General features: G+C 58.4%; 1 protein-coding gene across 8 annotated transcripts; it reads right to left on the reverse strand.

The window, feature by feature from the left end:
• COL11A2 (collagen type XI alpha 2 chain) lies at positions 1-27984 on the reverse strand. Of its 8 annotated transcripts, XM_081139523.1 has the most exons (67): positions 27893-27984; positions 25150-25299; positions 24804-25014; positions 24180-24342; positions 22589-22780; positions 21645-21722; positions 21261-21512; positions 20960-21022; positions 20161-20340; positions 17714-17773; positions 17580-17621; positions 17296-17358; positions 16898-16972; positions 16330-16416; positions 16014-16070; positions 15817-15870; positions 15675-15728; positions 15525-15578; positions 15297-15350; positions 15085-15138; positions 14962-15006; positions 14751-14804; positions 14268-14312; positions 14017-14070; positions 13778-13822; positions 13598-13651; positions 13360-13404; positions 13106-13159; positions 12956-13000; positions 12720-12773; positions 12296-12403; positions 11234-11287; positions 10910-10963; positions 10762-10806; positions 10623-10676; positions 10489-10533; positions 10296-10349; positions 10144-10197; positions 9864-9917; positions 9373-9480; positions 8903-8992; positions 8670-8723; positions 8374-8481; positions 8152-8259; positions 7977-8030; positions 7821-7874; positions 7519-7626; positions 7326-7379; positions 7031-7084; positions 6779-6832; positions 6578-6631; positions 6140-6247; positions 5716-5769; positions 5513-5566; positions 5330-5383; positions 4837-4890; positions 4479-4586; positions 4331-4384; positions 4140-4193; positions 3781-3888; positions 3566-3619; positions 3262-3297; positions 3041-3094; positions 2676-2943; positions 2070-2182; positions 1325-1531; positions 1-712 (listed from the first exon to the last, which is right to left on the reverse strand). In XM_081139523.1, exons 1-67 carry the CDS (start codon positions 27972-27974, stop codon positions 572-574), a joined length of 5463 nt encoding a protein of 1820 aa, XP_080995649.1. In that variant the 5' UTR covers positions 27975-27984; the 3' UTR covers positions 1-571. The 8 variants fall into 8 exon arrangements, with proteins under 8 accessions (XP_080995649.1, XP_080995650.1, XP_080995653.1 ...); XM_081139524.1 differs by lacking the exon at positions 21645-21722; XM_081139527.1 differs by lacking the exon at positions 21261-21512.
• Positions 27985-27999: the final 15 nt, after the last annotated feature.

The following is a 27999-nucleotide window of genomic DNA, read 5'->3' on the forward strand; positions in this document are numbered from 1 at the left end:
CCTGAGGCAAAGGAGACCGTATATTCCAATGTTCACAGTGGGTGCTACAGGTGGGGTGTGAGGGAACTGGGGTTCAACCCAAAAACCCCCACAGTCACTGAGGAAAGCCCTGAGGCAAGGACAAGGGTACCGGGGACTCATCCCTGGAGAGCCCTGTCTCCAAAGTCCGCTGATTTTTGTTGGCATTTCTCTCTTTATCTTTGTTGTTATTTAGTTTTCCACTCTTTAAATAATTAATATAATTACTTTTAAATACAAAATACACAGTGTCCTTTCTCTTCTCTTCCTCTTGTTTGGGGTGATTGGGCGGTGAGTTTTAAATAAGTGTGTCAGCTGTCTAACAGGCCACAGGCTCCCGGTGGGAAGGCTAGGAGCCCCAGAAGCTACCCCTCCCCTAGGGCAGTCCGGCACGCACTTCAGCCTTCCTCTGGTCTGCCCGACTGGGGGCTCTCGGTGCCCTGGCCCAAGGCCCCCAGATGGTGAGGAGCCCTCTTGGGAGATGGCATGGAGCTGATGCTGTGGGATGCCAGGTGGGCCTGGTTTCGAATGACAGGTTCAGGTCGAGAAGGTCCTAGCCCATGAAGCAGACAGGCCCCAGCAGCACCCCTCCCCGCCTTGGGGGGGCCCCCAGGTCCGAGAAGGAGGCATCCAGCACTGGCAGCTGCTCCAGCACAGGGGTCCGCACCTCTAGCACCCTCCGGCCTTGCTGTGTCTGGAGGAGGAGACAAGAGGGGAGGCGTGAGTGAGCTGGGTGGAGGGGTCACACCCCAGGCTGGCCTCTCCTCTGAGCACCCTGAGAAGCTATTCCCCCAACCGCATCCATGTTCAGACTTGCTAAATTTTCTTCCAGAGTCCATGGGAAAGCCAGGAAGGCGGTATGTGCTTGTGGGGTGTGTGTGTGTGTGTGTCTTTGAGATGACTGCCTGTGGTGCTGATGTGAGTCTGTGTGGCCCCACAGGGATGTGTGTACATGTGCGTGGGGGGGGGGCGGGCTGTGTGATAATAGCTGACATGATTCCATGTGTGTGCACCTGTGTGACCCCGTCCAGGTGACTCTCGGGATGTATGCAGGGATTGGGGTGTCTGTTGCCCACCCCCGCACCCCCGTGCCTCTGCTGGGCCACCTGTGTAAATGTGTGTACTCCGGTGACGCTGCTGTCTGCACACAGGTGAACCCCACTTCCATCCCCCCAACCCCCTCAGCCCCCTCTGAGCCCCCTCAGCCCTGTCTGCCCGGGAAGCCGGCTCCTGCTCTCCCGCGGCTGCAGGAGCTCCGGGGCCCAGCGTGAGCCGCAGGCCCCGCCCGCCCGCGCTCCGCTCCCACCTGGCAGCCGTCTCTGAACTCCTTAACGTAGGGGCTGGTGTCGGGGCTCAGCTCGTCCTCGTTGGCCCCCCGGAGCTTCAGGGGGCCTTCCCGGGCCGCCCCGGAGCACGGGTAGGAGACGTCCTGGTGCGCGGAGACGCTGAGCAGCCGCAGGAAGGTGAGCTGGACAACGCCCACCGGGGAGCCCTCGGAGTCCACGTAGGAGAACTGGCAGGACGGGGCGCGTCAGGGCAGGCGGGAGCGGGGCAGGGGGCAGGGAGGGCTGGGGGGGGGCGAGCGGGAGCGGGGCAGGGGGCAGGGAGGGCTGGGCGAGGGGGGGGGCGAGCGGGAGCAGGCGGCTGGGGGGGGGGCGAGGGAGGGCTGGGAGGGGGGGGCGAGGGAGGGCTGGGGGGGGCGAGCGGGAGCAGGAGGCTGGGGGGGGCGAGGGAGGGCTGGGAGGGGGGGGCGAGGGAGGGCTGGGGGGGGCGAGCGGGAGCAGGCGGCTGGGGGGGGCGAGGGAGGGCTGGGAGGGGGGGGCGAGGGAGGGCTGGGGGGGGGGCGAGCGGGAGCAGGAGGCTGGGCGGAAAGGGGGCGAGCGGTTGCCCAGGGAAGGAGGCAAGTGAGCACTGGGGGGCGGGAGGGGAGGAAGGGGGCGCAGGGGTGGAGGAGCGCCAGCAGTGTCTGCAGGGGCCATGCCAGGGGGCTTGTCCCATGGACCCGGAGACCCCCGCCCCGACGGGAGAGGGCAGCGGGAGCCAGCGCTCACCTGCGTGACGTCATCCCGGGGCTGCACACAGGTCTCCCCTCCCGCCGTGAAGTTGCAGAACACCCGGAAGGCGTCCCGAGCGCAGCCCTGGTTGGGGTCCACCCAGTATTCACCTGTTGGGTGGAGAGATGCCCTTTGCACCCATATTCCCACTCCCCCAGCCCTCCCCACATGCTCGCAGCCTCCCGGCCCCCTGCTCTGCCACCAGAGCCCCCTAACACAGCCCCCCTTCAGTTGCCCTCAGCACCTACACCCCATCCCATCCCCGACACCCCGAGCCCAGCAGCATCCCCAGGCTCCTGACTGGAAGGGTCCAAGCGTGGCTGTAGGTGCGCACATGTGTCCTTGGTGTGAGTGCAAGCACGCGTGTAGGCACAGGCATGTTTACCAGCCCTGCAGCTGTCAGCTGACAGCCGGCTGGTGCCCACTGGAAGGACTGTATCAGTTCCTAGTACTGAAATAATCTGACCTGGCCGGAAAGTGGCCACTGTTCCAGTCCCCTCATCCCTGCCCAACACCTTTCCCAAGACTCCGGCAACATCCATTCTGCTTGTCCGCACCCAAGCTCTTGTCAGTATTTTTGTGTCCCCTGAGGCTGGCACTGACCATCAGGCAGCTCTGGGTGGCAGAGCTTCAGGTCCTGGCAGGTGCGAGCAGGGCTGTCCTGGGTCCCTGTCGGCCGCCTCATCTGCTCTATCTCCTCCCGCAGGGAATCCAGTGACCCAAAGATCTCCTCCAGCCCCCCAGGACTGCCCGGGGCCCCCTCAGTCGGCACGGCCTCATCTTCCTGCATCACGCGGCTTCCGTCCACTGAGCGCCGAGTCTTCTTGGGCATCTGGATGGGCAGGGGCTGGATCACCTCGCCCGGGGGGCCCTGGGTGGAGGGGCAGAGGGAGAGGGTGAGGGTGAAGCAGAGAAGGTGCAAGACAGGGAGGGACAATCAGAGGAGCAGGCCAGGACTCCTAACTCACCGGGTGTCCTGGAGGGCCCTGGACGCCCTTCTCTCCCTTTGGTCCGGCTGGGCCCTGCCAAAGGAGTAAATGGGGTCATGGAGAGGTCAGGTCACAGTAAGGTCAACTCAGTATCCAGGCTGGGAATGGGGCTCCACTGGGGGGAGCATGTTTGGTCTAGAAAGCACCAAGTCCTGCTTGGGGGAAGGGGCAGAGGTCAGGGCTGGCTGGGGTCCACTCACTGTGGCTCCTTTGGCGCCCTTGGGTCCAGCAGGTCCCTGTGAAATGAAAAACATGGTCACCACAGGGGAAGGTAGGGACACAGGAATGGAGAGGCAAGGTCATGAGTCCACAGGACAGTGGGATTACCACAGGAGGGGCAGGCATGAGGGAACATGGGGACATTCGGGAGTCCTTGGAAGGGGGGGAGGAAACACTGCAGGTGTAAGGACACACAGGGGAAACACTCCTACGCTCAGTAGGCTGGCAGCTGCTATGGAAGCCGTTGGTTTAGGGGTTCAGTGGAGGAACAGATGGGGTACTCACGGTGAGGCCAGGGGGCCCTCCAGGGCCAATGGGGCCAGAGGCTCCCGGGATGCCCTAGGAAAGGGAGGACCTGGTTCAACTGGGTTCTCCTCCCCACCCCTCCCTCACCCCACCCGGAGTCCCCACCACAGCCCCTCCCACCCCCAGGGGGAATCTCCACCCTCATCCCCCCAACTTTCCAGGACAGTGCCCTCTACTCGCTGCCCTCTACTCACCGTCTCTCCCTTCTGTCCAGTGGAGCCCTGAGGGCCAGGAAGTCCCCGGTCACCCTTCTCTCCCTGCTCTCCAGGGGGCCCGATCAGTCCAATGAGACCTGGGTGACCCTGGAGAAGAGGACAGGTGGTCAGGGGATGCAGAGAGGAGACACGTGGATGCAGCTGGAGGAGGCCACGGGGGTCAGAGCCGAGGAGACAAGAGAGGCTTGAGCACAAGGGCTGTGGAGAGCCCTGGCTGAGTAAGGGCCCCGAGACCTGGCACTGGAAGCCTAGAGCCGAGCAATGGGCACTCAGCATCCCACAGGTCTCCAGGCAAGGGAGAAGGTAGGGGCGAGGCCACTTGTCTGGCTGTCACTCACCTTCTCTCCCTTGGCCCCAGCATCACCACGGAGGCCAGGAAGCCCTGGGGGTCCCTATGGGGAGACAGGAAGTCACCCTTTCCAGCTCTCCGCCCAACACTTCCCACATCCTCCAGAGCTTCAGCTCGAAGCCCACTGCCCCAGGGCACCCCCCTCACCCCACCCACCCCACCCAATCCAGAGTCACTTACCACAGGGCCTGGGGGCCCGGCCTGACCTGTGGCTCCAGGACGACCTTGCTGGCCCTACAGATTTGAGGTGACCACAGAGGTCAGAAGGGGTGTCCCCTCCCATGGCACCTCACCCCTCCCTGCCCGGGCTCTCCACTCCATGACTCACCACTGAGCCTGGGAGGCCCCTCAGACCATCGGGACCAGGTTTTCCTGCTGGGCCTGCAGGACCCACGGGGCCTGTCTTTCCCGGGGCACCCACAGCACCAGGATCCCCCTGAAACACACATGAGGAATGTGTCCTAAGGGACAGAGAAAGGGGTACGGGCAGGGGCAGGGAGCCCAAGGTAGACAGGGTGAGGCAGGGGGTAGGGCCTAAACCCCAGGAGCCCGGGGGGCAGGAGCAAGCACAGGGAACCTGTTCCCATGAGGGCTTCAGCCTGGGGGAGGAAGACAGAGAACTCAGAGGAGCAAAGGAGTGGGAGGGAGGAGGGAATGCTCCCGCAGCCAGGGCAGCCTCCCCTCACCTTGGCTCCCTTCTCTCCTTGTCGCCCCTCAGGACCAGGTGTGCCAGCAGGACCCTGCAGATGGAGGGGGAAGGAAGAGGGATGAGGGAGCAGAGGCCCACTCACAGGCGGTGAGAGCCCGCACAGCTGGGCCAGTTGTTAAAGAGTTGGGTGGTTCTCAGCATCTGGCGAAGAGCCACTTAGTGCCCCACCTCCTACCCCAGCAACTAGAAGGTGACCACCTGACCTAGCAGAGCCTCCAGAAAGCCAGTGCTTCCTCCCTGTCTGTTCTGATTGGGGGGCACACACCAGCACCCCTGGCAAGAACTTCATACCCTATTCCAGGAACAAACATGCCCAGATATGCACAGCACACTGGTAAGCACGTGTCACACACCCCACGCAGGACAACCAGACTCCAGGCATCTCCCTGCCCATCCCACCTGCCATTGCCCATCCTCTGCCCACCTGCCAAGGACTGCCCTTGAACACCCCAGGTGTCCAATTCACTTACCCGCTTTCCAAGTGGTCCAGGGGGTCCATTCTCCCCAGTGGGACCAGGGGATCCCTAGAGAGGGAAGAAGGGTAAGCGAACATTTAGCTTCCAGCCAAGGGACCCCTCAGGAGTGGGGCAGAGAAGAGGAGCAATGGGTCTGAAGACTCCAGCTCAGTGGTGGGGGAGTCACTGGTCACTCACAGGCTGCCCTGGCTCGCCGTCCTCTCCACGGTCACCCTTTGCACCATCTTGGCCCTGCAGGGATGAAGCAAGGTCACCTGAAAACTGCTGATCCTCCCATGCCTCCAGCTGCCCTGCCATACCTCCAGCTTCCAACAGCCAAGCCCATCAGCCCCACAGAAGCCCACCCACTTTGCCCCTCCCCCCCACGGGGCAAGACTCACCCGAGGGCCACCTTCCCCAGGAGGGCCAGGGTCACCAGGAAAACCAACAGGGCCCTAACACAGAGGGAGACCAAAAGTCAGGCTCACAACCGCCTAAGCCCACCCAGAGCCAACACAGACCCCTGTGGGCACATGCCACACTCCCTCTCTGCAGGCAGTGCCCACTGTATCACCTGAAAGAGGGTGGTGCACCCCTCCCCATGCCTACATGCCCTCTAACACTTTGGGGAATTAACTAGAGGCATCTCTCATGTTCTCTCGCTCGGGATGCTAGACTCCATATATCCTCCCCAGGAAACCCTATTCCCAGAGCTTTCCTCCCAGGTTGCCCCACTCTTGGGCTCCCCACACTCCAAGATCCTCACACACATCCCCAGGTCTCCCATTCGCAGGACCCTCTTCTCAGCCCCTCCCCCAAACTCACAGGGTTCCCTTTGGGGCCATCATCCCCGGTGGGGCCTTTAGGCCCTGGTGGTCCCGCCTCTCCCGGCTGCCCGGACTCTCCTTTCTCCCCACGCTCCCCGCGTGGACCCTGGAGGACATTGGAGGGTACAGATGGTCCCAGGGGATCTTGTAGGTCAAGAATGCAGCCCCTGCTTCCAAGACACCTTCAGCTCCCCCAGCCCCAGTGACAGTAGGATGCACAGAGAAAGGCAAGCCCATGGGGGTCCCCTGGCACCTCTTTGCTTCAAGAAAAGGGTGACAGAACTCACTCAGACCCAGGGACCAGGCCTCATGGAGAAGGGCTGGGGCACAGACTCCAGGGCAGTGGAGGAGGTCCAGCCCCAGGTCACGGGAAAAGTGGGGGTGGGTTTGAGGGGGTGAAAGGGATTGGGAGGGATGCCTCAAAGCCATCACTCACCTTGACTCCTGGCTCCCCCTGGACCCCGGGAGATCCTGACTCTCCTGGCTCCCCCTGCAAGGAGATTGACATCAAAATCCTCCTTCCCTACAAAAATCCTGATAGTCCCCACACCTCACTCTCTTCTGACTCCATCCAAAGCTGGCAGAAGTCCAACTCCCGTGCCCTCCAAGACCAGGCCATTCACCCCTTCCTAGTTACCTTCTCTCCAGGGGGACCCAGGTTCCCGACACCTCCTGGGGGACCTTGAGGACCCTGGAAGAGGAACAGAAATAGGGATCATAGCTCTGGGGACGAGGTGCCATTCCAGGGGCGGGGCCAGGATGAGGGCCGAGGTCACCGCAGTGAGACAGTGGGAGGCCTTCCCAGGGGCCTAGAGTTTATAGTCCGGGGAACGGGAGGCAGAGGACTGGCCACATTGGTCTGAAGGGATGAGAGGCCGAGAGGACTCACATCAGCTCCATTGGGTCCAGCTGGGCCTCGAGGTCCTGGGGGGCCAGGTGGTCCCTGGGGAGAAACAGATTCACCAGAGACGGGCAGGGAGGCGAGGGAGACAGCACTGGGTGCAGGGGAATTGCGGAGGGGTGGGAGGGGCAGAGATCCTGGGCCCGGAAGAGGAGGGGCAGCCAAGCCAGGGAGCAGGGGTCAGTGGCAATGGGGTGCTGGGGTGGGCTGGATGGGCGGGGGTGACCGGTAGGTGGGGCTGGGGCCAGTTGGGGTCACACACCACCAGTGGGGTCACACTCACCATAGGGCCCACGTCTCCTGTTTCTCCCTTCTCCCCCGAGGGGCCTGGCAAACCCTGTGCAGGTGCACACGGCACAGACCAGGTGAGCACCCCGCCCGGGCCCCCAGCTCTCCCCTCAGGTCCCACATGCTGCCCTCATCCTCACCCCACCCCCCCTTTCCTCGTCAGAATGGGGCTCCTCACCCCAACTCACCTGTAGGCCAATGGGTCCTGGGGGCCCATTGAATCCTCTTGTTCCTTCATCACCTTTGGCTCCAAAATGTCCTTGGGGTCCCCGGGCTCCAGGCTCCCCGTCTGCTCCCTGAGGTGGGGGAAGGCAGGGACAAGGACCGTAGCCATAGGGTCAGGTGTTCTCCATCCACAAGCCCCACACAGAGCTGGGCAGCAGGCCCAGGGCCCCCTGCTTTCACCCCCAACCCCAAAAGCAGAGGGAACTGTAGGCTGACTGGGGGCTGCCAGGCCTCTGGAGGGAGCACGCGGGCATCAGTCACTCACCGCTGCTCCAGGCTGCCCCACAGGACCCAGGGGCCCAGGGGGTCCAGGAGGGCCCTGGGGAGAAAGGAGAGTCAGAGACGCCAAGACAGGGAGAGAGTCCAGGTGGGAAGGAGGTTGAAGACCAGAGGTCAGAAATCAAAGGTCACAGACACTTACGTGTTCGCCTTTGTTCCCTTTAGTGCCCTTCTGTCCAGGGTCTCCCACCTCACCCTGGGAGAAGGCAGAGGAGGGAGGGGGAGAGGGGGGACAGTGATGAGACGGGGTGGGGCCGTGTCCAGGTCTGCGATCTCATCTGGGAAGAATTTGGGTCCAGGGCTGTGGGTGCCCTCACCTTGTCTCCATCCTCTCCTGCCACTCCCGGGGGTCCAGCAGGGCCAGGAAGCCCCACAGGACCCTGCACCCCGTCGCGGCCCGTGGGACCAATGGGGCCCTTCTCACCCTGTGGGAAGTGAAGAGAGGAGTCATGGCCTGAAGATGACCCTTACCCTCAACCTCCCCCAGGAAACCCCCTGAGACACAGCAGCTCACAGACCCCTGGGGCCCCCACACTCACCGGGACACCTTTCTCTCCTGCTGCTCCGGGGGGACCCTGAGGTCCTGGGCGCCCTGGGGGGCCAATGGGTCCCCCAGATCCCGCTGCACCTCGTTCCCCAGGGGAGCCCTAAGAGGAAGTGGAGTCAGACCCCAAGGAGGAGGCCACAGCCTACCTACTCCAGAGGACCCTGGCCATGGTTCCCAGGAGAATAGCCCAAACCACATGCATTATGGCTAACTCTGCACGCCCTGTGCCCACTCTTTACTCTTCCTCACCCACCCCCTTTCCTGGTTCCTCCCCACTGCCCCACTCACTGCAGGGCCAGGGGGACCGGCCGGACCTTCGTTTCCCTTCAAACCGGCTCCACCCTATGAACCAGAGATTCAGAGCAGGAGATGTGAGACAGGAAGGTGGGACATCAAGGGACAGGGTCTGGGAGACATGCAGGGCTAGGGGTGGGGACAGGCTCAGAGAGATAGGATCGGGGTGATTCTGAGGGGCGCCAGGGTCACGGTGACATTACAACTGGTGAGGTGAGGTCACTCACAGCAGTGCCAGGGAGGCCTCTCTCTCCTGGGAAGCCCCTCAGCCCAGCAGGACCATCCTTCCCTGGTGCCCCAGGAGGACCAGGGTCACCCTAAAAGGAAAGGAAAGGTGATGAGCCACAGCCATGCTCCCAAATTATGCAGAGAGATCTCTGACCCCCCTCAAATCCCTGACCCTGGTCCCCAAGGTCCCCTCTGCCCCCTTACCAACCTTTTTTATTGAATTTATTGGGGGTGACATTGATTCGCAAAAACATACAGGTTTCAGGTATACAGCTCAATAAAACAGCATCTGCACACTCATCGTGGCCATCGCCCCAAGCAGAGTCTCTTTCCGTGCCCACTTTCCCCTGCTTTGCCCAAAATTATGGATCACTGCATGAACTTGCTCTCATCCTTGCACAGGGCCATGCTAATCTCTGTATTGGTCCAACTTTAGTACATGTGCTGCCAAAGCAAGCGCCCCACTGACCTTGGTTCCTTCTTTTCCAGCTGTTCCCGTCAGTCCCTGCTCTCCAGGGGGGCCTGGGGGACCTGGGTGACCTCTCTCGCCCATGGGCCCAGTTTCTCCTGCCGCTCCCTGGGAAAGAGGCGGAAAGACTCCAATCTCGACCCTTCACCCCACTGTGTGCCCAAAGCAGCCCCCTTGGCCACCCTAAAATATCCCTCTAGAACCCTGGTATCCCTGCCCCAAAGCTGCTGGGAGATTCCTGGGGGCTCCCCGGGCCACCACTCTGGTTTCAGCCCCCAGTGTGGAGTGCCTACACCACCTGTGTCCCTGCTGGGGAACCGTCTCTTCTCCGAGCCCAGGAGATGAGAACTGGCCGAAGTTCAGCATCAGAGTCCAACCCAGCCCCACCCTTTACCCAGCAGGGCCAGGCCGGCTTGTGATGGGGAAAAGGGAGCAGGGCAGGCACGCCAGCTCCAGGTCTGGGGTCCTCTCTCTCCAGAGGACAGACATACCTGAGGTCCCACCACCCCTGGGGGGCCAGGGGGGCCAGTCTTCCCTTGGAAACCCTGAGAGAAGAAGAGAGGAGAGAGCAGTCAGAACACAGTCAGGATGGACACTGGGACAGACCCCAGGTCGCCGGAGGAAGGGCAGGGTCCCCATCACATCCTTGGCTGTGGGGCTGAGCAGCGAGCACCAGGATGCTGTCCACTCTGCTGGGAGGGAGAACCTCCCTGGGAGGCCACCCAGACAGCTCTGGAGTGTGAGGGTCTCAGGGGCCAGGGCATCACTTACCACTTCTCCTCTCTGGCCCGGGTGTCCCGGCAGCCCGTCCTTCCCAGGGGGGCCCTGGAAGGGGTGCAGATGTCAGGTGAATTCTAGGCAAGGGAGGGAATGGGGAAGCACTCAGAGAACCAAAGTAGGCCAGAGGTCAGAGGTCAGCTTACCGGAGGTCCTTTAGGGCCAGGAAATCCGTTGGGGCCCTGAGGCCCAGGGAGGCCCTAGAGACAGAGCTGGGTTGAATCTGGAGAATGGGGTGGGATGCTGGGCAGGGGACACAGCTTCCTCCCTGGGGGAGAGGAAGTTGCTCCACTCAGGATCCCTGGGGCATATGGACCGGTACATGCCAGTCACACTCACCCTTTCTCCAGGGGGCCCGTGGGGGCCATCACCACCTGATGTTCCCTGCAGAAGGGGGAGACAGAGTCAGAGGATCTTCGGGGAAGCTGGGCTAAGGGGCAGGCCACCAATGGAGCCCTGCCAAGGCCACTAACCTTAGCTCCAGACTTTCCAGTGGCGCCTCGGGGTCCCCGCTGACCCCGTGGACCCTAGAAGAGGGGAGGAGAGTTGTCAGAAAAACCAACACACCCCTTTGGATCTTGAGGCACAGGTCTCTCTCCCCCCTGCACTCACCGTGGGGCCCCGCTCTCCCCGAGGCCCTGATTTCCCAGACAGGCCCTGTGGGAAGGAAGCAGAGGTATCACCCAGGGCGTGGAGCCCTACAGAGCAGCCCCCCACCCCCACGCCCACCCCCACCCCGCACTGCTCTTCCCCAGCCTACCCGGGCTCCCTTCTCTCCACTGGCTCCAGGAAAACCAGGAAATCCGAGGGAGCCCTGGTGAAGGTGGAGAAGAAAAAATGGAAAAGTCAGGAAAGGGGAGGGCCTAGGAAGGGCCAAGAAGGGTCAGGAAAGGTGACGGGGGCGTGGTGTGGGAGACCTTGCCCTCCCATCCAACCCCTGCTGCTCTCGGGGCCTTGTCCCCTCCTCTGTGGACGGGGTGGGCTCAATTCTCTCTAGGACCCCCAGTGCTCTGTCAGTGTTTCCTGCAGTTGGGTGTCATGGGAGGGAAAAGGAAGAGTGAGTATACATGGGGCATCACCTCACCTTGGGACCCTGGCGTCCCGGGTAGCCTGGCAGGCCAGGAACACCCAGCTTGCCCTGTGGAGGGACAGGGAGCAATTAGGGACAAGACAAGCCACAGGTACCACTCCATCCCTCAGAGGCGGGAGCCAGGCCCCACGCAGCAATGGCCCGCCAGCCCTCCAACCCTCCAGCCCTTCCTCTCCTGCCTCATGGGCTGCCTGGCTTTTGTAAGCTCTGCTCCCTGAGAGTGGGTTTTCCCCAGGTCCAGTGCTGGCATCTCGCCTCCCCAGTGTCTGGAGACTCAAGTCAGCTGCCCCATCAGGTCCTTAGGGGCTGTGATCTAGTCCCTGCCTACTGGTCAACCTAGGCTCCACCTTCTCCAGCCTGCCCCTAGCAGGCTCCACGCAGCAGGGGACCGCCTCTGCCCCTGCTCTGCACCACCCAGCTCCCCAGGGCAGGTGTGCACCCCTGCCTCCCGACGCTGCAGGGCCTGTCATCTGAGGCAGCCGTGGAGCGGAGCCTGGAAGCGGGATTCTGCAACCTGGCTGCCTGGGCCCAAACCCTGGCTCTGCTCCTCACTGGCTGTGTGACTAACGAGCACCTTAGCCCCCCCCCATGCCTCTGCAAAGCAGGACCGTGCGGGTGCCTCTGCCCAGGATGGATATGACAGTCCACACAGAGCTGGCCCACAGCAGTGCCGCATGAGTCCGCCTGGAAGATCTCGCAGCCCACCAGCTCTTGCCTCTCTGCTCGGAACTCCTAGGCTCTGAGTCCGGACACGTTTGCACTGTGCCCTGCACCGACAGTTACCCTACGGTGGTCTCTCTGCCTTGTCCCTGTCAATCTGCAGTAAACTCTTCATGACAGGGACTCTTCCTTGACGTCTCACCCATCGCCCCACAACCCATTAGTGTCCAGGAGGTGCCATGTACAGAGGGGACCATAATTAATACCTGGCCATCTTCGATGGACTCACTGACTCCAGCTGTTGGCAACCCCTTGCCTACCCTGATCCCAGTGCCCAGGCCTTCATCCCCTCCAAATCCCTAGAGAGCACAGATGCAGATCCCTCATCCCTGTCACCTTCTCGCCCAGGAGCCCAGTGGGGCCAGGATCTCCAGTGGGTCCAGTGCGTCCCTTCGGCCCCTCGGGACCATCCTCTCCTCTGGAACCGGGAACTCCAACCTCGCCCTGAGTGAGAGGATTGGAGAGGTAAGTGTCAGGGACTGAGGGCGGGGCGGGGCCCCAAGGGGACAGGCAGGCCCCAGTGAGGCCAGGTGGGGTTGGCAGGGGTCCCAGAAGCTCTAGCAGGACAGGGAGCCCCACAGGGGCAGGGAGACTGTTGTGGTTGGAGGGACACAGACTGGGGTTGTTATCTGGCTGGGATCAGGCCCTAAAGGGTGCAGAGCACTGGAGATGGGGCCTCCGGGTATCAAAGGAATCAGCTGGGACTCCAGGATCATTAGGTCTTAGAACTGAGGGGGCCAGTGCAGGGGTTTCTACTCACCCTGTCACCTTTCACACCCATGTCACCTTTGAACCCGGGAAAGCCATCGTCGCCCTGAAAAAATTGGGAGTGAGAGGACCCCAGATGTAGAGGGCCAGCAGGCTACAGTGGAAGATTTGGGAGCACATGGGTGCAAGGGTGGGCCCGAGGCGCTGGAGGGCAGGACGGAGGACGAGCCGGGCCGAGGGGTGGTGGGGCGGATGGAGGCGCTGGGAAGCTGGGAGCACGCTGCTCACCTTTTCGCCCTTATGACCCTTCAGGCCCCGAATTCCATCCACACCCTAGGAATAGGCGGGGACAGAGACAGAGGTCAGGGGCGGAGTTCCTAAGACCCCGACCGGTTCCCCCAAATGCAGTCCTCTGTCTCCCAGCCCGCTGGTCTGTACCTTGACACCTCGCGGCCCCGGGTATCCTAGAGGCCCCTGAGGTCCAGATGGACCCTGGAAGGACAAAGAGAGGAATCTATAAGGAGTCACAGGGGGTCACTGTGGGGGCCTCAGGGGCTGGGGAAAATGGAAGTGACATCGGAGAAAACTGCCAGAGCCACGTTAACGATGAGACAAGGAAATCCTAAGGACTCTGAGGCTTGAGTCTGGGTGGGAGCCCCTTCAGGAGGTAAAAGGAGGTGTGAAGATCTCACCTGGTTTCCTTTAGTTCCAGGGGGACCTTCCTTTCCGGGGTGACCCTGTGGGGACAGAAGAACATGACCACTGGCCCTTGTCACCTCCCCTGATCCTTCTCTACACTTCTCCAATCCAAATTCTTGTGACTTGATGAAGCCAACTGAGCATGGGCAGGCACCATCAGTGACCTCCCAGTGCAAAGGACTTGGGTGGAGGGTGAAGGGATATTTGAAATAAGAAGTGGGGGCCACTCACCGGGAGTCCATCTGAGCCAGGCATGCCAGGGAGCCCTGGTTTCCCTCGAGGACCCTGCAGGAAGATGAGGTTCAGGGTTACCAAGAGGGGTTGGGACTGAACAAGGCTAAAGTCCCAGCCAGACATTTAGGGCTCTCCTGACACCCACCCCAGCACATCCCTTGTTCCCCAATCTCTCACCTTCTCTCCATGAGGGCCGATGGCACCCTGAGGCCCAGGGAGACCCTATACACAGGGAGAGAGAAGTCACAGGGGCCCCGCAGGGGTGGGCGCTCTCTGCTCCAGCCAGCATCCCCCATTCAGACCATGAGCAATGAAGATTTGACATCCTTAATTTCCTGTCCCCATCCAGGTCTGACCCATTGTGGAAGCCCAAGGGAAGTCACTAAAGTTGGAGGGGGGTGGACAGGACCACTCACCTGGGTCCCAGGAGTGCCCTGTTGTCCTGGAGGTCCTGGCTCTCCTTGGGGTCCCTAGAAACAGGCAACCAGGCAGGGGTAGAGGAGAAGGTGACAAACAACATATTGTGAAGAGCTGAGTCCCAGCAGTAATATCCAGAGGGCGAGCACCAGAGTGGGGCGGGGGCTCAGAGTGCTGGCAAAGGGAACAGCACCTTGGGGAGGAACTCGGGGTCTAAGGGTCGGGTGGAGTCTCCATGCCCAACACTCACCAAGCTCCCTTTGGGACCATGGGGCCCATCCATGCCTCGGACTCCCTGGAATATGAGATGGGTGTGAGCAGGTTGGGAGGCAGGCCCAAGCCCAGAGGGTGGTGTGGTTTCCCAGAGGTCTGGCCATTCCCCAGGGGGCGGGTGGGGAGGGGGAGGGTGGGACAGGGCAGAGAAGCACGGGTCAGTCCTCCAGTTCATCCCAGACCTAAGCAAACACAGCCAGCCCGGATCCACAGGGCGTGGATCTGTGGGTCTGCGGGTTTGTGGGTTTTTGTCTTGTTTATTGTGAGGGACTTTTTTTTTTCTTTTGTGGCTATTCTGCACCATAAGGCCCTAAAAGGGCCCCTGGGGGTGGAGGCTGAAAGGGGACTGGGGGTGGGGGCAGTGAAGGGGAACAGGAGGGGAAGTGGGGCAGGTCAGAAGATGAGATTTGGAGAAGTCAGGCGGTAAGATCAGGGTCAGCAGTCAGGAGCAGTCACTTACTGGGGGTCCAGGAATACCAGGTGGGCCTTTAGGGCCAAGGAGACCTCGAGGTCCCTGCACTCAGGTGAGGAGGAGATCCAGCGGGCAGGAGTGAGAGTGAGAGAAAAGGTGTCTCATATCCATGGCCCTCCTCTGGCATCCCCACAGCCCTCCTCGCCCCCACCCCCTCCCCTCCCCCCTCCGCCTGCAACCTGACCCCCTGGACACTCACCGACTCTCCAGGCAGCCCCCGAGGCCCGATCTCCCCATCGTCTCCCTGGAGGAGAAGGGCACGGTGAAGCGGCCCTACCCGCAGCCCTCGCCCGCACCCAGCCCCTGCCTTGGCCACACCTACCCGCTCTCCGTCTTCTCCAGGGGGCCCAGGAAGGCCCTGGGCACCAGTATCACCCTGGAAAATGGGCAGACGGGTAAGAGGAGCCTCAGGGCCTCCAACACACGCAGACACTGACCCTCTTCTATTAACCAACCAATTTCACCCACTGAGCCCCTGCTGAGACCCTCAGCCTCTTTCCCTTGCCCTGAGGTTCCTACCCCCATGATACTCACCCTGTGTCCCTTCTCCCCAGGAAGCCCTGGGAGTCCATCAAAGCCTCGGTCACCCTAGGGGAAAGAGGGCCAACCCATGTGAAGTCCCAGCCCCTTTCCCACCCCACCCCTCCCTATGTGTCCCGAATGCCACTATGTGAGGGAAGCTGGGGAACTCAGTCATCCCCCAAAATGAATGAGCTCAGATGGGGCTGGAACAGAGAATCAGAGAGGGGCCCAGCCTGTCACCTTTACTCCGGGTTCTCCAGGCATCCCTCGGGCTCCATCAGCACCCGCTCGGCCCTGCAGATGCAAGGGAAGTGTCAGAGCACACAGGACAGCCCTCCATGCTCTGTGCCCCATCTCCCACCCACACCCACCCCACACTCAGTCACTCACCCTTCGCCCAGCCTTGCCAGGAGGGCCTGTGAGGCCCTGAGGTCCTCTGGGGCCCTGGGGAGGGAACGTCGAGGGCAGGGTTAATGAGCATAGACACAGGGGGAGGCGCTGGGTTGGGAATCAAATGGGTGGATGGTATCACCTGAGGTCCTAGGTCTCCAGATTCTCCTTTCAGGCCAGGGCTCCCAGGTTGTCCCTGTGAGAGAGAAGAGACAATTGGCTATAATGAAGGGCATACCCAAGAGTGACCTCAAAACCCTCCCTAAAAGAAGCAAAATAACTTTTTATTTGGTCCCTTTCCAGAACTATCTATAACCCCCACACACCCCATTCACTCACCAAGGGTCCAGGGCGACCTGTGTATCCCATGGGTCCAGGGGGTCCACGGAGAGCCAGCTAGGGGCGCAGAGGACACAGCAGAGCTGAGAAGAGGCAGCTGGAAAGCTCCCAAGCCCAGTACAACCTCCAAATTCATCCTTCCACTCCTAATCCTTGTTTCACTGCCCCATGTGCTCCCTGACCTCCCTCTCGGCATCAAACCAACCCACACCTTCCCCTGCCCTACATTCCCTCCAACCTACCCTTCCAACCCCTCCTAGAGTCTTCCGTTTTCCACCATACTCCTCCCACCAAGATGCTCTCCAGCCTTACTCACCCGTGCCTGCTGCAGAATCGCCTGGGCCTGAGCCTCCTGGGCGGCTACCACAGGGCCTTTGTCACCCCCACCACTGCCAAACCGGAACTGATGGGAAAGGAGAGATGGTCCAGGTTGTTATCCAGGAAATCTATGGGACCTTCCCAGCCAGAGGTGTCATCCAGCATTCCTGCCCAATCTCCTAGGCTCAGGGACACCCCCATGCCCTCTTCCACCATTTTCCACAGGAGGTTTCAGATAATCACTTAGAGGTTTTCAGAAACTCAACTCCTGTCCTCTTCCCCCAGTCTTGCCTCTTCCTCCCGAAAGACTCTCCTTTGGTTTTAGATCCCCTGAGATACAGGATTTTCTGCTCCGTTTTAGGTGATCCAAGTTTGATTCTAGAAGATCAATGTTTGGTTCTAGGTCATCTAATGAGGCCCTAGTCACTCTACCTAAAAGATCAATTTCATTGGGTTGATGGTCTTTAGAGGCTCCTCAGCTTTCCTGACCTTCTGGGTCTTGGTGACACAACACAATTCTCCTGCCTTACCCATCAGCCCATTCCAAAGCCCAGAAGACAACTCACTGGGAGCATGAGGGATGTGCCAGGAGGGCCAGGGGCCCCATCTGATCCAGGGAGCCCTGCTCGGCCAGGAGGACCCTGGAGTGGGGAGAGAATGAGAAGGATAGGTGACAGAGGAATATTAGGCCTAGAATCATTTGGAAACCCTCCACAACAAGACAAATGCAGACTTCCCTAGATCCTTCCTGAGGCCCACCCCAACCCCATGGAGAAAAATGAGGGTAAGACGCCAGACTACTGTCCTCCCCAGCCAGTCTGCCCTCCTTTATGAGTGCTGAGGAGCACACCAGTCCCTTGTTCATTGATCAGCCAGCTAATGAGAAATTACTAAGCACTGTGCCCCCATTAGGTACTAGTGGCTCCTCTGCAGCCCCACCCCCATACAAGGGACACTCCCTTACCCTCTCGCCAGGGTCTCCAACTGGGCCTGGGTTGCCCTGGATGCCAGGAGGACCCGTCAACCCCTAGGAGCAAAAGAGAAGGGGGTCAGGGGTGGGCATTCAGAGAGAAGAGGGGTATGTGGCTGAGGGGTGGTCTCTAAAGAAGAGATCTGGGAGCTTTGATTGAAAGACTGCTCTGGAATTCTGAGAAGGAGGCCTGGGCATAAGTGGGGAAGACACGGATGAGTGTATAGGAAGGGTTTCTGAGAAAAGAATAGAGGTTTATGGGTCATGGCTAGACTCACCGCAGGGCCTTCTGGGCCGGGGGGCCCCTCCACCAGCATACCCTGTGGAGTCAAAGGTTAACAGTCAGAGGCTACAGGACTAGCCTTTTTCCCTTCTTCCCACTGCCCTCAGCTCAATGACCAGAGTGACTTACAGGTTCCAACACCGCAGGCTCACCCTTCTCTCCCTTCAGCCCCCGGGGTCCACGGGCAGCCTGAGGGAGACACACATGTAACCCCCAGTGGGGCCTGTGAGCAGCCAGGACACTGGGATTGCTCCCATCCCAACTCCCACCTTCATTCTCTGGAGACCTCATTGAGCTTACCCTCAAACCCCCAAACCCCCTCCCCAAAGACTCTCTTCACAGACCTCTAGGCCTGCCAAGGAGACCTCAGGACTACCCAACCCCAATTCCCAGCCCCACCTCAGCAAAGACAACCTCATCTCCCTGAGAACCTCTTTCAAGAAGGTGCCCACACCCTTCCTGGGAATCCAACCCCCCCAACCTTCCCAAAGCCTCTTCTGGAGGATACCATCCTATCCCCCAAACTTCCTCTGACCCCAGGAATCCTTAGAACCTTAAGAAACCATCAAATTCCTCACCCTTACTCCAACCCACCAAGTAAGAATCTTTCCAAGATTATGGACATATTTTTATTGGAGTTTGAGGGGCGAGCATGGATCCATGAGAATCTGATGTAATCTATGTAGTCTTCAGAAAAGAAAAAATATATGCCCTTATTCTGTATGCACAGAATTTTTCCTAGAATTTCAAGGGGTTCACAAGATAAAAACTCCCTGGATATTAAACATCCATACTCTAAGCAGGTTTTGAGGGCAGTCTCCACTGATATCCCAAACCTCGACCACATAACTGGCCTTTGAAAAAATACAGCTCTTGCCCTAGCTGGTTTGGTTCAGTGGTTAGAGAGTCAGCCCTCGACTGAAGGGTCCCGGGTTCAATTCTGACCAAGGGCTCAATCCCTCGCCCTGGTTGGCCCTCAAGTAGGAGGCAACCAATCGATGTGTCTCTATCACATCGATGTTTCATCTATCTATCTCTCCCTCTCCCTCCCCTTTCCACTCTCTCTGAACAAGCAATGGAAAAAATATCCTCAGGTGAGGATTTAAAAAAATAAAGAAAGAAAAAATACAGCTCTTGGGCGAGGTTACTCAAGCCTCAGAGCAGATCCCCTCAAGTCTCCACAGTTCCTCTCTCAGCAAGGACACTACACTCTCCCTCGGGCCCTCATTTATACTCCAAGCCTACCAGTTGCCTCTCTTCCACACTTCTACCCAGATGCCTACCCCCAACTCTAGGGCCAGAACCAAGATAAGGACAGGGAGAATAGAGGACATTCACCACCACCCCCAAGTCTCCCAGCGAGACCTGCAGAATGCCCCCTCCACCTCCATCCTGATTATCAGCTTCCAAACTCTCCCATATCACAGATCAGCCTCAAGTTTCCAGAAAGCAGCATAGAAGAAAGACGGCAGAGGGTAAAGGGTGGCAATATTAGAGAAGGGAGGCATGGGATGAGGGAGTGGGACAGAGAAGGCAGCTCTAACTGCAAGGCAAGCAAAAGAAGAAGTGGAGGAAACAGGAAACACCCCAACTGAGAGGGAGTGGCTGAAGACATGGGAAACAATTAAGGGGCACAGAATGGAGGGACAAACACTTGGAAGCAAGAATGATGCTAGGGCCAAGAAAAATTACACGTGGCCAAAGTGGCTAGAAAATGAACCAGACAAACAGGAAGTGGTCGGACAGACAGGAAGTGGCCAAGAAGAGAGGCTTCAGGAGGTGGACCTTCACCAACAACCTGACTGCCATGACCAATAGAAAGAAGAAATTCACAAAACAGACAGAAAGTGACTCCCGAATAGAAGCTGATGACAATGAAAGACAATTCTTCCAGAAAACACAAGCATCAAAGTGAACACACACAGTGAGTGACCATGATAAATACCTAGGCCCACAATGGAAACTTCATGATTTGGATGACCTGAGACACACAGGAAGTAGCTCAGTATCAAAGGAAATTGTCACAGGCAGCATGAAAAATTAGTCGATATACAAATAATAAGTTTCTTTCAGTCCGATATGGCACAATCGCCAAGACGGATGGCATAGCTGGAGAAGACAGGAAGGGACAGACGGGTTAGAAAGTGAGACATAAGAAGTTAGATCATTTGGAAGCAACATGGATAAAAAATTGTTTTGACCAAGAAGAAATGATGGAGACAGACTGAAAATGGACACAAGCTAGGGGCTTATTGACCAAAAGCTTTGTGAAATCCAGCTTAATTGAGACAGGAAGTGGCCAGAAAGACAGACAGGAAGTGGCCATAAGTTTTTTGGGGGTTTTTAATCCCATTGCCTTGGGCAGGAGGATTCAGAAGGAGTCACAGGGTAAGACATCTGGCCAGGGAAGGCAGGAAGTAATATGTTCAAGCAACATATACATTTTGTATGGACAGAAAGTGGCAAACCACCAGTGGGAAGCAGCTCACAGCCAACAGACAATAATAAAAAACAAGAAGCAATTCTTGTAGCTCCCGCTGGAGGTCAAGACTGGAAGAGGAGCTCCTTTCACTTACGGCTCCTGAGTGGGCTGTCTCCGCAGAGAGGGCAGGGCCAAGGTCCGTCTCCTCACGATAATCGTCCCCATAGCCATAGGTGTAATCGTAGGGCCCTGCTGGGGGGTCTGTGCCACCCTCCCCATATTCCTCTGTCAGGAACCTGTCGGCTGTGGAGGGGACCTGGAGATCTGTCTGCTCCTTCCCGGGGATGGGGAGGGAGAGGGGTAGACGGGGGCATTAGGGCTGAGAGGAGTTTCTCCCTGCACCCCAGGGGTGACGACTTCTAGCCCGAAGGATTCTGAGGGTATTTGGGACTGGGGTTTTTCTCCCAAGAAGAGCAAGGGGAGCAGTTGTGTAGAAAAGTGATGGCCTTCAAAGACTCGAAATCGGGAGGGATGTCCAGGAAATGGGCTTGATAGAAAGAAATGATGGGTGACAAGAAGGGTGGCCGGAGGGCTGGACACAGAGTGGACAGTCCATGAACATAACGGTAGACAGCAGAGTCCAGGGAATGACCAAAGAAATGGATGGAAAGAAGGGAAGAAGAGAAAAAGTGAGCATTGGACAGCAAATGGCTGGTAGGAAGAGAAACGGGGCGCAGGAAGTAAAATCATTTGACACCGACATGGAGAGGGGCTACTCCAGGATAATGGAAGGGGTCGTGGACACCGAAGAAAGATGAGCGGCCCGCTGGTCTGGGGGCACCAGAAGACAGAAGGCCATAAGTGGATACGACGAAGAGCTCTCCGGCCAGAGGAGGGGTTGACGCATCAAGATGACAGGGGGCCTGAAGGGTGAGGGGCGGGCATGGAGTTACCTCCTCAGGGGGTGGCAAGGGGCTTGACTCCAGGATTCCTTCCTCTTCACCTGGGGTGGGGTACTAATCCCAACAGGAAGGGGGAGAAGAGTATCACGGGGTAGGGCAGAAGGAAGGAGAGAGGTTAGCCAGAGGGCAGCAAAGCAGCACTTGTCCCCTCCCTGAGGGCAGGGTGTCTCTGTGTGGGGGATGGGGGAAATCTCAGATCTTGCAGCCCCTTTGGAGGGAGGACAGCTTAGGGAGAATGACTCTCCCAAGTCATAGAGGTTTGGGGGCAGAGATCTGGATGCCCCGGCTCTACCTGCCGGTAACTGCTGCCTCTGGTCCTGGGGGGGGCCCGGGCAGTGGGGGGAGCTGCCCGTCGAGCTGGGCGTCGGGAGTGGGGAGGCTGGCCCCGTGCTGGCCCAGAACCTCCAATTCGAGAGGGTCTCCGGCCTGATGAGGGGGACGCCTGCCGGGATGCTGACCTCTTGGCAGGTGGGGTAGACTTTCGGGGTGGGGTGCGACGCCCCCTGGGGGAAGGGGGAGCCCTGTGATTGGGGCTCCGAGGCCGCTGCAGCAGAGAGACATGGGAGGGGGCAGTGAGGAAACTCCCATAATCTAAATATATGATGCCTCTCTTCGCACTTGGTATCATAGATGTGGTGGGTGGAACAGGAGAAAGGAAGGGGTCCCTCAAGTTTACCTGGTAGTCAGGGGTCGTCCCCGCAGTCATCACATCGTAATAGAGGGGCTCGTAGTCATAGTGGAGAGGTTCAGTGGGCTGGGGTTAGGGACGGGGCAGTGGGATAGGTAGGAAGGAGTGGAGGTGGGGGGAGGGGAGCGAGGGAGGTGAGACAGTGTGGGATTGGGAAACGGGGTAGGCACGGAGTTGGAAAACAGAGTTGGGGATGAAAAGAGAGGTTGAGGGACAGGAGAGAGATGGGGAGAGGCGGGAAAGGGGGATGGGTCCCGCATGTGGGACAGAAGCAGACACAATTAAGAGATTGTTGCTCCAACCTTAGACTACTGACCCCAAATCATATCTGTCACCCTGACCTTCAGAACTCCACCCAATCCAGGGTCTCCCTGCCCTCCCCACACAGCCTCTTATCCTGCATCTCCATGTACAAAGGGCCTGAGGTGGGCCCCGCCCCCCTTCCACAGGCCCACCATGCTTCTGGGATTCTCTCTATCTTTTCTTCCTTCCCCCTCTCCTAGGTCTCACCATTACAGCTTCTTTCTCCATTTCTGCCTCTCTCCTAATCTGCTCTCCCATCCTCTGTCCCCGAGTCTCACCCCCACCCTCTCTCCCAATCTCTTAATTCAAGGAAGGGATGGGAAACCCAAGGACACAGTTCCAGGAAGACTGGCAGAGGGGACACAAGGAGGGGACACAGCTCCCAGCCACGAATTCTTCTTAACGACTCTTTTTATTTTTAAATTAAAATAAAAAGGTTGATGAATAAGGACTGGGGGTGAGTGATGGGCATAGGGAGGTATGGTTGGGTATGGATATGAGGGAAGGGAGAACAGGCGCCCAAAGTATAAAGGGGAGCTCTGGACATTGGGGGAGTTCCCCTGGGGAGATGTCTGGGTGTCTTCCCTCCCTGGGGGTGCTGCAGTTTGGGGTTCGCCCAGCTCCCTCACCTGTCGTTGGGGTTCCTGGTTTTGGGGCCTATGAAGTCTTGATGGTTGCTGCTTTGGAGATCTCTGGGCTCTGTGAGACTGTTGTTTCTGAGGTCTCTCCCTCCAGTCCCCCTCACACTCTGGCTCCTTCTGTTCACAGGATCCATAGGCAGCTTGCACCCCCGGAACAATGACAAGCTCTTGGACATCACCCTGCAAAGACAAGAGGAAGGAACAGAGAGGGAGAGAGAAAGGGCTTCAGAGAGAAACAACGGGTATAATCTGGGACAAAGGGTAGGAGGCCAATCCTAGGTAAAACTAAATAATGGAAGAAGGTCATTATCAGCCCTTCATGGGCACAGCCCTTTCAGTTCCCAGTGGACCTTCACAACCACTGGGAAAGTCAGTAGTACAAGGATCTTTATGCCCACTTTTCAGATACATTCCATCCAGAAAAGCTCAGAGGCAATGACTGGTCCAAGGTCACTCACAGTGGTAGAATCAGAACTAGAATTCATACCATCCAACTCTAAACTCAATACCCTTTGCCTAGCCCCCTGCCCCTGTGGTAATGCTTGAGCCTTTTCATAGGGGCTTCTGGAGACAGTGGCCTGCCCAGCCTTAGTTGCCTTCACCTTCCACTGGCAGTAATGATGAGAATGCTCAGGGCCTCTAGAAATGAGGGAGGGGGAAGCCACTTCAGAATTCCAATGGCTTTTATTTGTGCCCATATGTGGTACTTAACACACCCTGCCTTGTACTGTAGTTTAGGGGTATTGTCTCATCTCCAGAGTAGAACGGGGGAGCTCCTTGGGATGATGGAAACCTTATATTATTCTTCTGTTCCCCCCTTGGCATTGGGTAAGCCGGTATTCAGAAAACGTTAACTGGCTGGCTGGCTGGGAGCTCAGATGCATGACTGAATGGGAAGGTTGATAGATGGTAAAATAAATGAATGAAAGCATGAATGAGTGAATAAATGAGTTGGTGAGGAGATGGAATCAGACTGGCAGGTAGGTAGATGGATGGAAGTGAATATGTGGATGAATGAATGGTTGGATGGAGAGTGGGTAGGCGAGGAGATGAGCGTGTGAATGGTGGATGAATGGTTGCATGCATCCTTATATGCGTGGGTAGATGGGGTGGGTGGATGAGTGAATAGATGGGTGGATGGGTTAAAGAGGAGAGATGGATGGAAGGGCAGATTGACAGATAAGTGGTTTGAAGACGGAGTGGCTGAGCGAGGGAAGGATGGGCAGATGGATGGATACAAACCTGAATGCTTAAGTAGGTGGCTGACTGAGTAACTGGATGGATGGGTAAATGGATGGATGAGTGGGTAGATAGATTGGTTGAATGGATGGATCGATGGGCAGAGTGATGAAGACTGAGTGGCAAAATAAGTGGCTGTGGGCAGTCCTGCCATATAAGTTGGACACCTAGTTCTCCTACAGAGAAAATTAGCCCTTACTATAGGGAACGGGAATATAAATTCATGAGAGGAAAAATGAAGGCCTAGGGCATAGGAAGATGGCATGCTGGGGTCAGAAGGGGACAGATGGACACAAGATATGGGACCAGAAATCACTCTGTCCTCTGATTGCTCTGTTACCTCAAAGACTTCTTCATCCAGGATACGGGCACCAAAGATGATCACTCCACGGGTGTCCAACACTGGACGAGCACTTCGGGGGAGGGGCCGAGTGACTCGCTTCTTGCAGTCAACAATGAGGGTGACAGACTGGCCCTTCACAGCCACACCTACACGGTGCCACCTGGTCATGGTGGGAGAGGTTCAAGTGACTGACTGAAGAGGGAAAGTCAACAGAGCTGGGGAGCAGTTGATGGAAGGGTTAAGGCCAATAATAAGAATAGTAGTAATCACAGTAGCTATTATTTATCGAGTGCTTACAATGTCCCACACCAGAAACAAGTTTCTCGCTTGATTCTCATGATTGCATTAACCCTATTTTACAAACACAGAAATGGAGGCTCAAGAAGTTAAGTAACTTGCCCAAGACACAGGCAAGTACCTTGCCCTAGTACCACGTGCAGGGATGTAAACTCTAAAGCCCAAACTCCGGGCTACAAGGGACTGAAGTTTGGGCAGTGGGTAGGTGTGGTGTGGCCAAAAGGGCAGGCAGGATTTCTAGTTTAGGGAGTAGGGGTTCTGGGGCAGTGGCCACAGGGCAGCTCCTGAAAGCACAGGCCAGGCAGAGCAGAGGAGCAAACTTACTTGCCATCTGCTAGGTTGAGGCCTCTGAAGACTGGTTGAGCTGGAGGTCGAGGCCGGCCGGTCTGGTCCTCATACAGGAAGCGGACAGGTCGGCCAAGCTCCAGGCCCAGCTGCCTGATGCCCTGGGCGCTATAGAGAGTCAGGAGGGGAGCCTGGAGGCCAGGGCGGGTCCGGACCACAGTCAACAGAGAGAAATCTTTGGGAAAACCTCCTGGGACCCAAGAGAGACACACATATGTGGAGTAAAAGGCAAAAAGAGCCACAAGCCCCTTCCCTTCAGGTTTCAGGTCTCAGACACCACCCATGACCTAGCCCAGCTGTCTCTGCTCCACCCTGTCGTCCATACCTGGGAAGAGCTGGCGGGTGGGTGCGCTCAGCTGAGCAGGTCGGGACACTCGGTAGGCCACATCAGCTGGACAGATGCCTCTTGCCCTCCGGACACCATCAGGGAGGGAAGGGAACCTCAGGGCCCGGAGTACATCCACAGGGGGTGCACCTGGGAGAGTCCATGAGGGTCAGGGGAAGGGACACATCCTCAGGAGGGCCTAGAGAGGGGACATTTGTGGTCTACAACTCAACTTCCTGGGGCTCACGCTGCCTGGAAGGCAAAGACCACCTTTCCCTCACTTGCTCCTGAATGGACGGGAGACCAGTCACAGGAGAGCATTCCTGCTCCTCCCTCCCTCCCTCCCAGCACCCTGTCAGCTCACTCTCCCTATCTCTGCCTTTCAGCCTATGAATCTCTCTCTATTCTCTGTTAATATCTCTCTGAAATCTCCATCCGTCTCCCCTTCTCTCTCTCACTGTCTCTCTTCCTCTTTGTCTCAGCATGTGTTGTTCTTTCTGTCCCCCGGGCTCTTCTGTCTTCCTCCATTTCCCTCACACTCTGTCCACCTTTTACCTTTCTTGTCTTTCTCCCACTCTCTCATTCCCTTTCTGTATCTCTTGCTCTCTGAGTCTCTGGCCTCTCGCCTGTGTCTCCAGCACAAACAACATCTGGGCAATCGATCATCCTGGGCACAGAAGGTGCAGGGGGGGCTCAGGGAGGGAGCAGAGAGGCAGCTCTATGGGGAGGGGGCTTCAAACTGCTGCAGTTCCCATGTTTAGGGAGGTGGGGATAATTCTGACTGTGCTGAAGGAGATGCAGGAAAGCCACCCAGGAGCCTGTGTCCCTAGCTTGAGAAATGGGCTGGAGGCGGGGTTGGGGTGGAGGGGAGCCTGAAGCTGCCACGCAGAGCCAGAGCAAGTCCAGGGCCCTGAGCCACACATCTGTGGATCCCATCAGGGTCCTTGGCCAAAACCCGGGCAAGCTCCCCACACCTGGAACTTCGACCCTGCCCCACCACCCCCATCACTCAGCATCCAAAGATTCAAGACCCAGGCCACCAGCCCTAGCCACCTAGAATTCGGTATCTTAGGGCTCAAACTCCCAGGAAGACAAAGGTCACCTCTCCCACTATTCACACTCCTCACACCATCAGCTCCAGATTGGAAAAATCCCAAAGAAAGTTCCTGCAAAACTTTCACAGAAGCATGGGGCAGGGCAGGGGCCAGAGTGATCAGGAGAGCAGAGCTGGGTGGGGTGGGTGAGGTGGGGCAGGCAGGCAGAGAAAAGGCCCTTTGAGTCCAGGAGCCGGGAAACCACGGCCTTGCCCCCCCCCCCCCCCGCCTCACCCCCACCCTAGCCTGGCCCCGCGTGTGGCAGCTCCGCAAACACCAACACACAAGGGCTGCTTTGAGAGACAGAGGGTGAGTGAGACAGAGACACAGAGACTCACAGAGACCCCAGGCCAAGGAGACCTCAGAGGCCCCCACCCTCCACCACCACCCCGAAAGTACAGTTCCATCCTATAGATGACCCACCCCCAGGCTGCCCACCTGTCTTCTCACCTCAGGCCACATATGTGCCCCCTTGTCTCTGGCCTCATTCTGCCCCACAGGCCCCACTGGCAGCCCCATCACACCACCACCACTCTACCTCTGGGCCCCCAAATGCCCCACTCCTTCCTCTTTTGAATTCCACATTACAGAGTCCCACCTCTACCCACCCAGCTCTAAAATAAGAGACAGTCGGCTGAGCCGCGTCCGCGCCTCCGTGCTAGCTTTTCCCCTAAGAAAGACTCGGCATCACACACTTGCTCCTTGGCCCTGAGCCTCACACTGCTCACAGCCCGGGGGTTCTTCCTTCCCCTTCCGTAATCTAATCTAAATCCTTTCTGCTGTTATTCTGACCATTTTCTTTCCAAAGCAGAGAAGAAATGAATAGTCAAGTTCTATGCAAATCAGTCTCCAGTGTTTTCGGGGGTGGGGGACTTGCTCCAGGCTGCCTGGCACCCAGGTGCTCTCAGCCCCCTCCTCTCTGACATCAAATCCCCTTTCCTAGGAGCCGGGAATTCTGGATCCTGGGAAAAAGAGGGAAAAGATCAGGGTTGTGGACACCAGGGTCCCAGGAGAGCCCGGCGGCCAGAGGGGGAGGAGTGGGGCAGGAATGCAAAGAGTTGGCTCCCACCTCAGACACCTGATCCCGCCGTCCAGCGGCCGTCCTGTTGGCAGCCAGCCCCCCTGCTCCCCAGAGCCAGCCGCGTGGCAGCATCGAGGGCACAGGGAGGGGGAAGGGGATCCTGTCCGGGAAGCCAACGGAGCAAATACTCCAGGCTCCCTTCTTTCTCTCCTTACGCCAGGCTCTGCTCTGACCCACGCAGACGCTCCCCTTCGGCCCCAAGTACAGAAAGCCCCAGAAGACGCACATGCCCCCTCGCCCACCTACCGGCATCTGCCCCTCACCTCGCTAGGACTGGACCACGCAGGCCCTGGGCATCTTCGCTCTGCCGGGGCCCCGCATCCAGCCCCGCTCACGGCTCTCTAAGGGGACCTGCACCTTCAGCCTTAGCTGCCCGCCCCAGTCACTTCCAGGAGGGAAAAGGTCCCTACGCTGGCTCCAAGGGACCCAGGTGTCCTGCCCTCCACCCTGGACCTTTGATCCCCAACCCCCTTGCCAGACTCCGAAGCTCCGCCGCCGGCAGCAGCGGCCCCCTGCCGGGGGCTGGGAGCTCGGCCTGGCCGCGGCCGCGGGCGGGGGCTCCTCTTACCTGCCCGGGCGGGGGCCCCGCTCAGCCCCAGCACCAGCGGCACGAGCAGGAGGAGGCGGCGGCGGCGGCCGCACCGCTCCATGGCGGGCGCCCGGACCGCGCGTCCC

Source organism: Miniopterus schreibersii, assembly GCF_964146895.1.
Source record: "Miniopterus schreibersii genome assembly, chromosome: 6".
In the NCBI taxonomy this organism is placed as follows: Eukaryota; Metazoa; Chordata; class Mammalia; order Chiroptera; family Miniopteridae; genus Miniopterus; species Miniopterus schreibersii.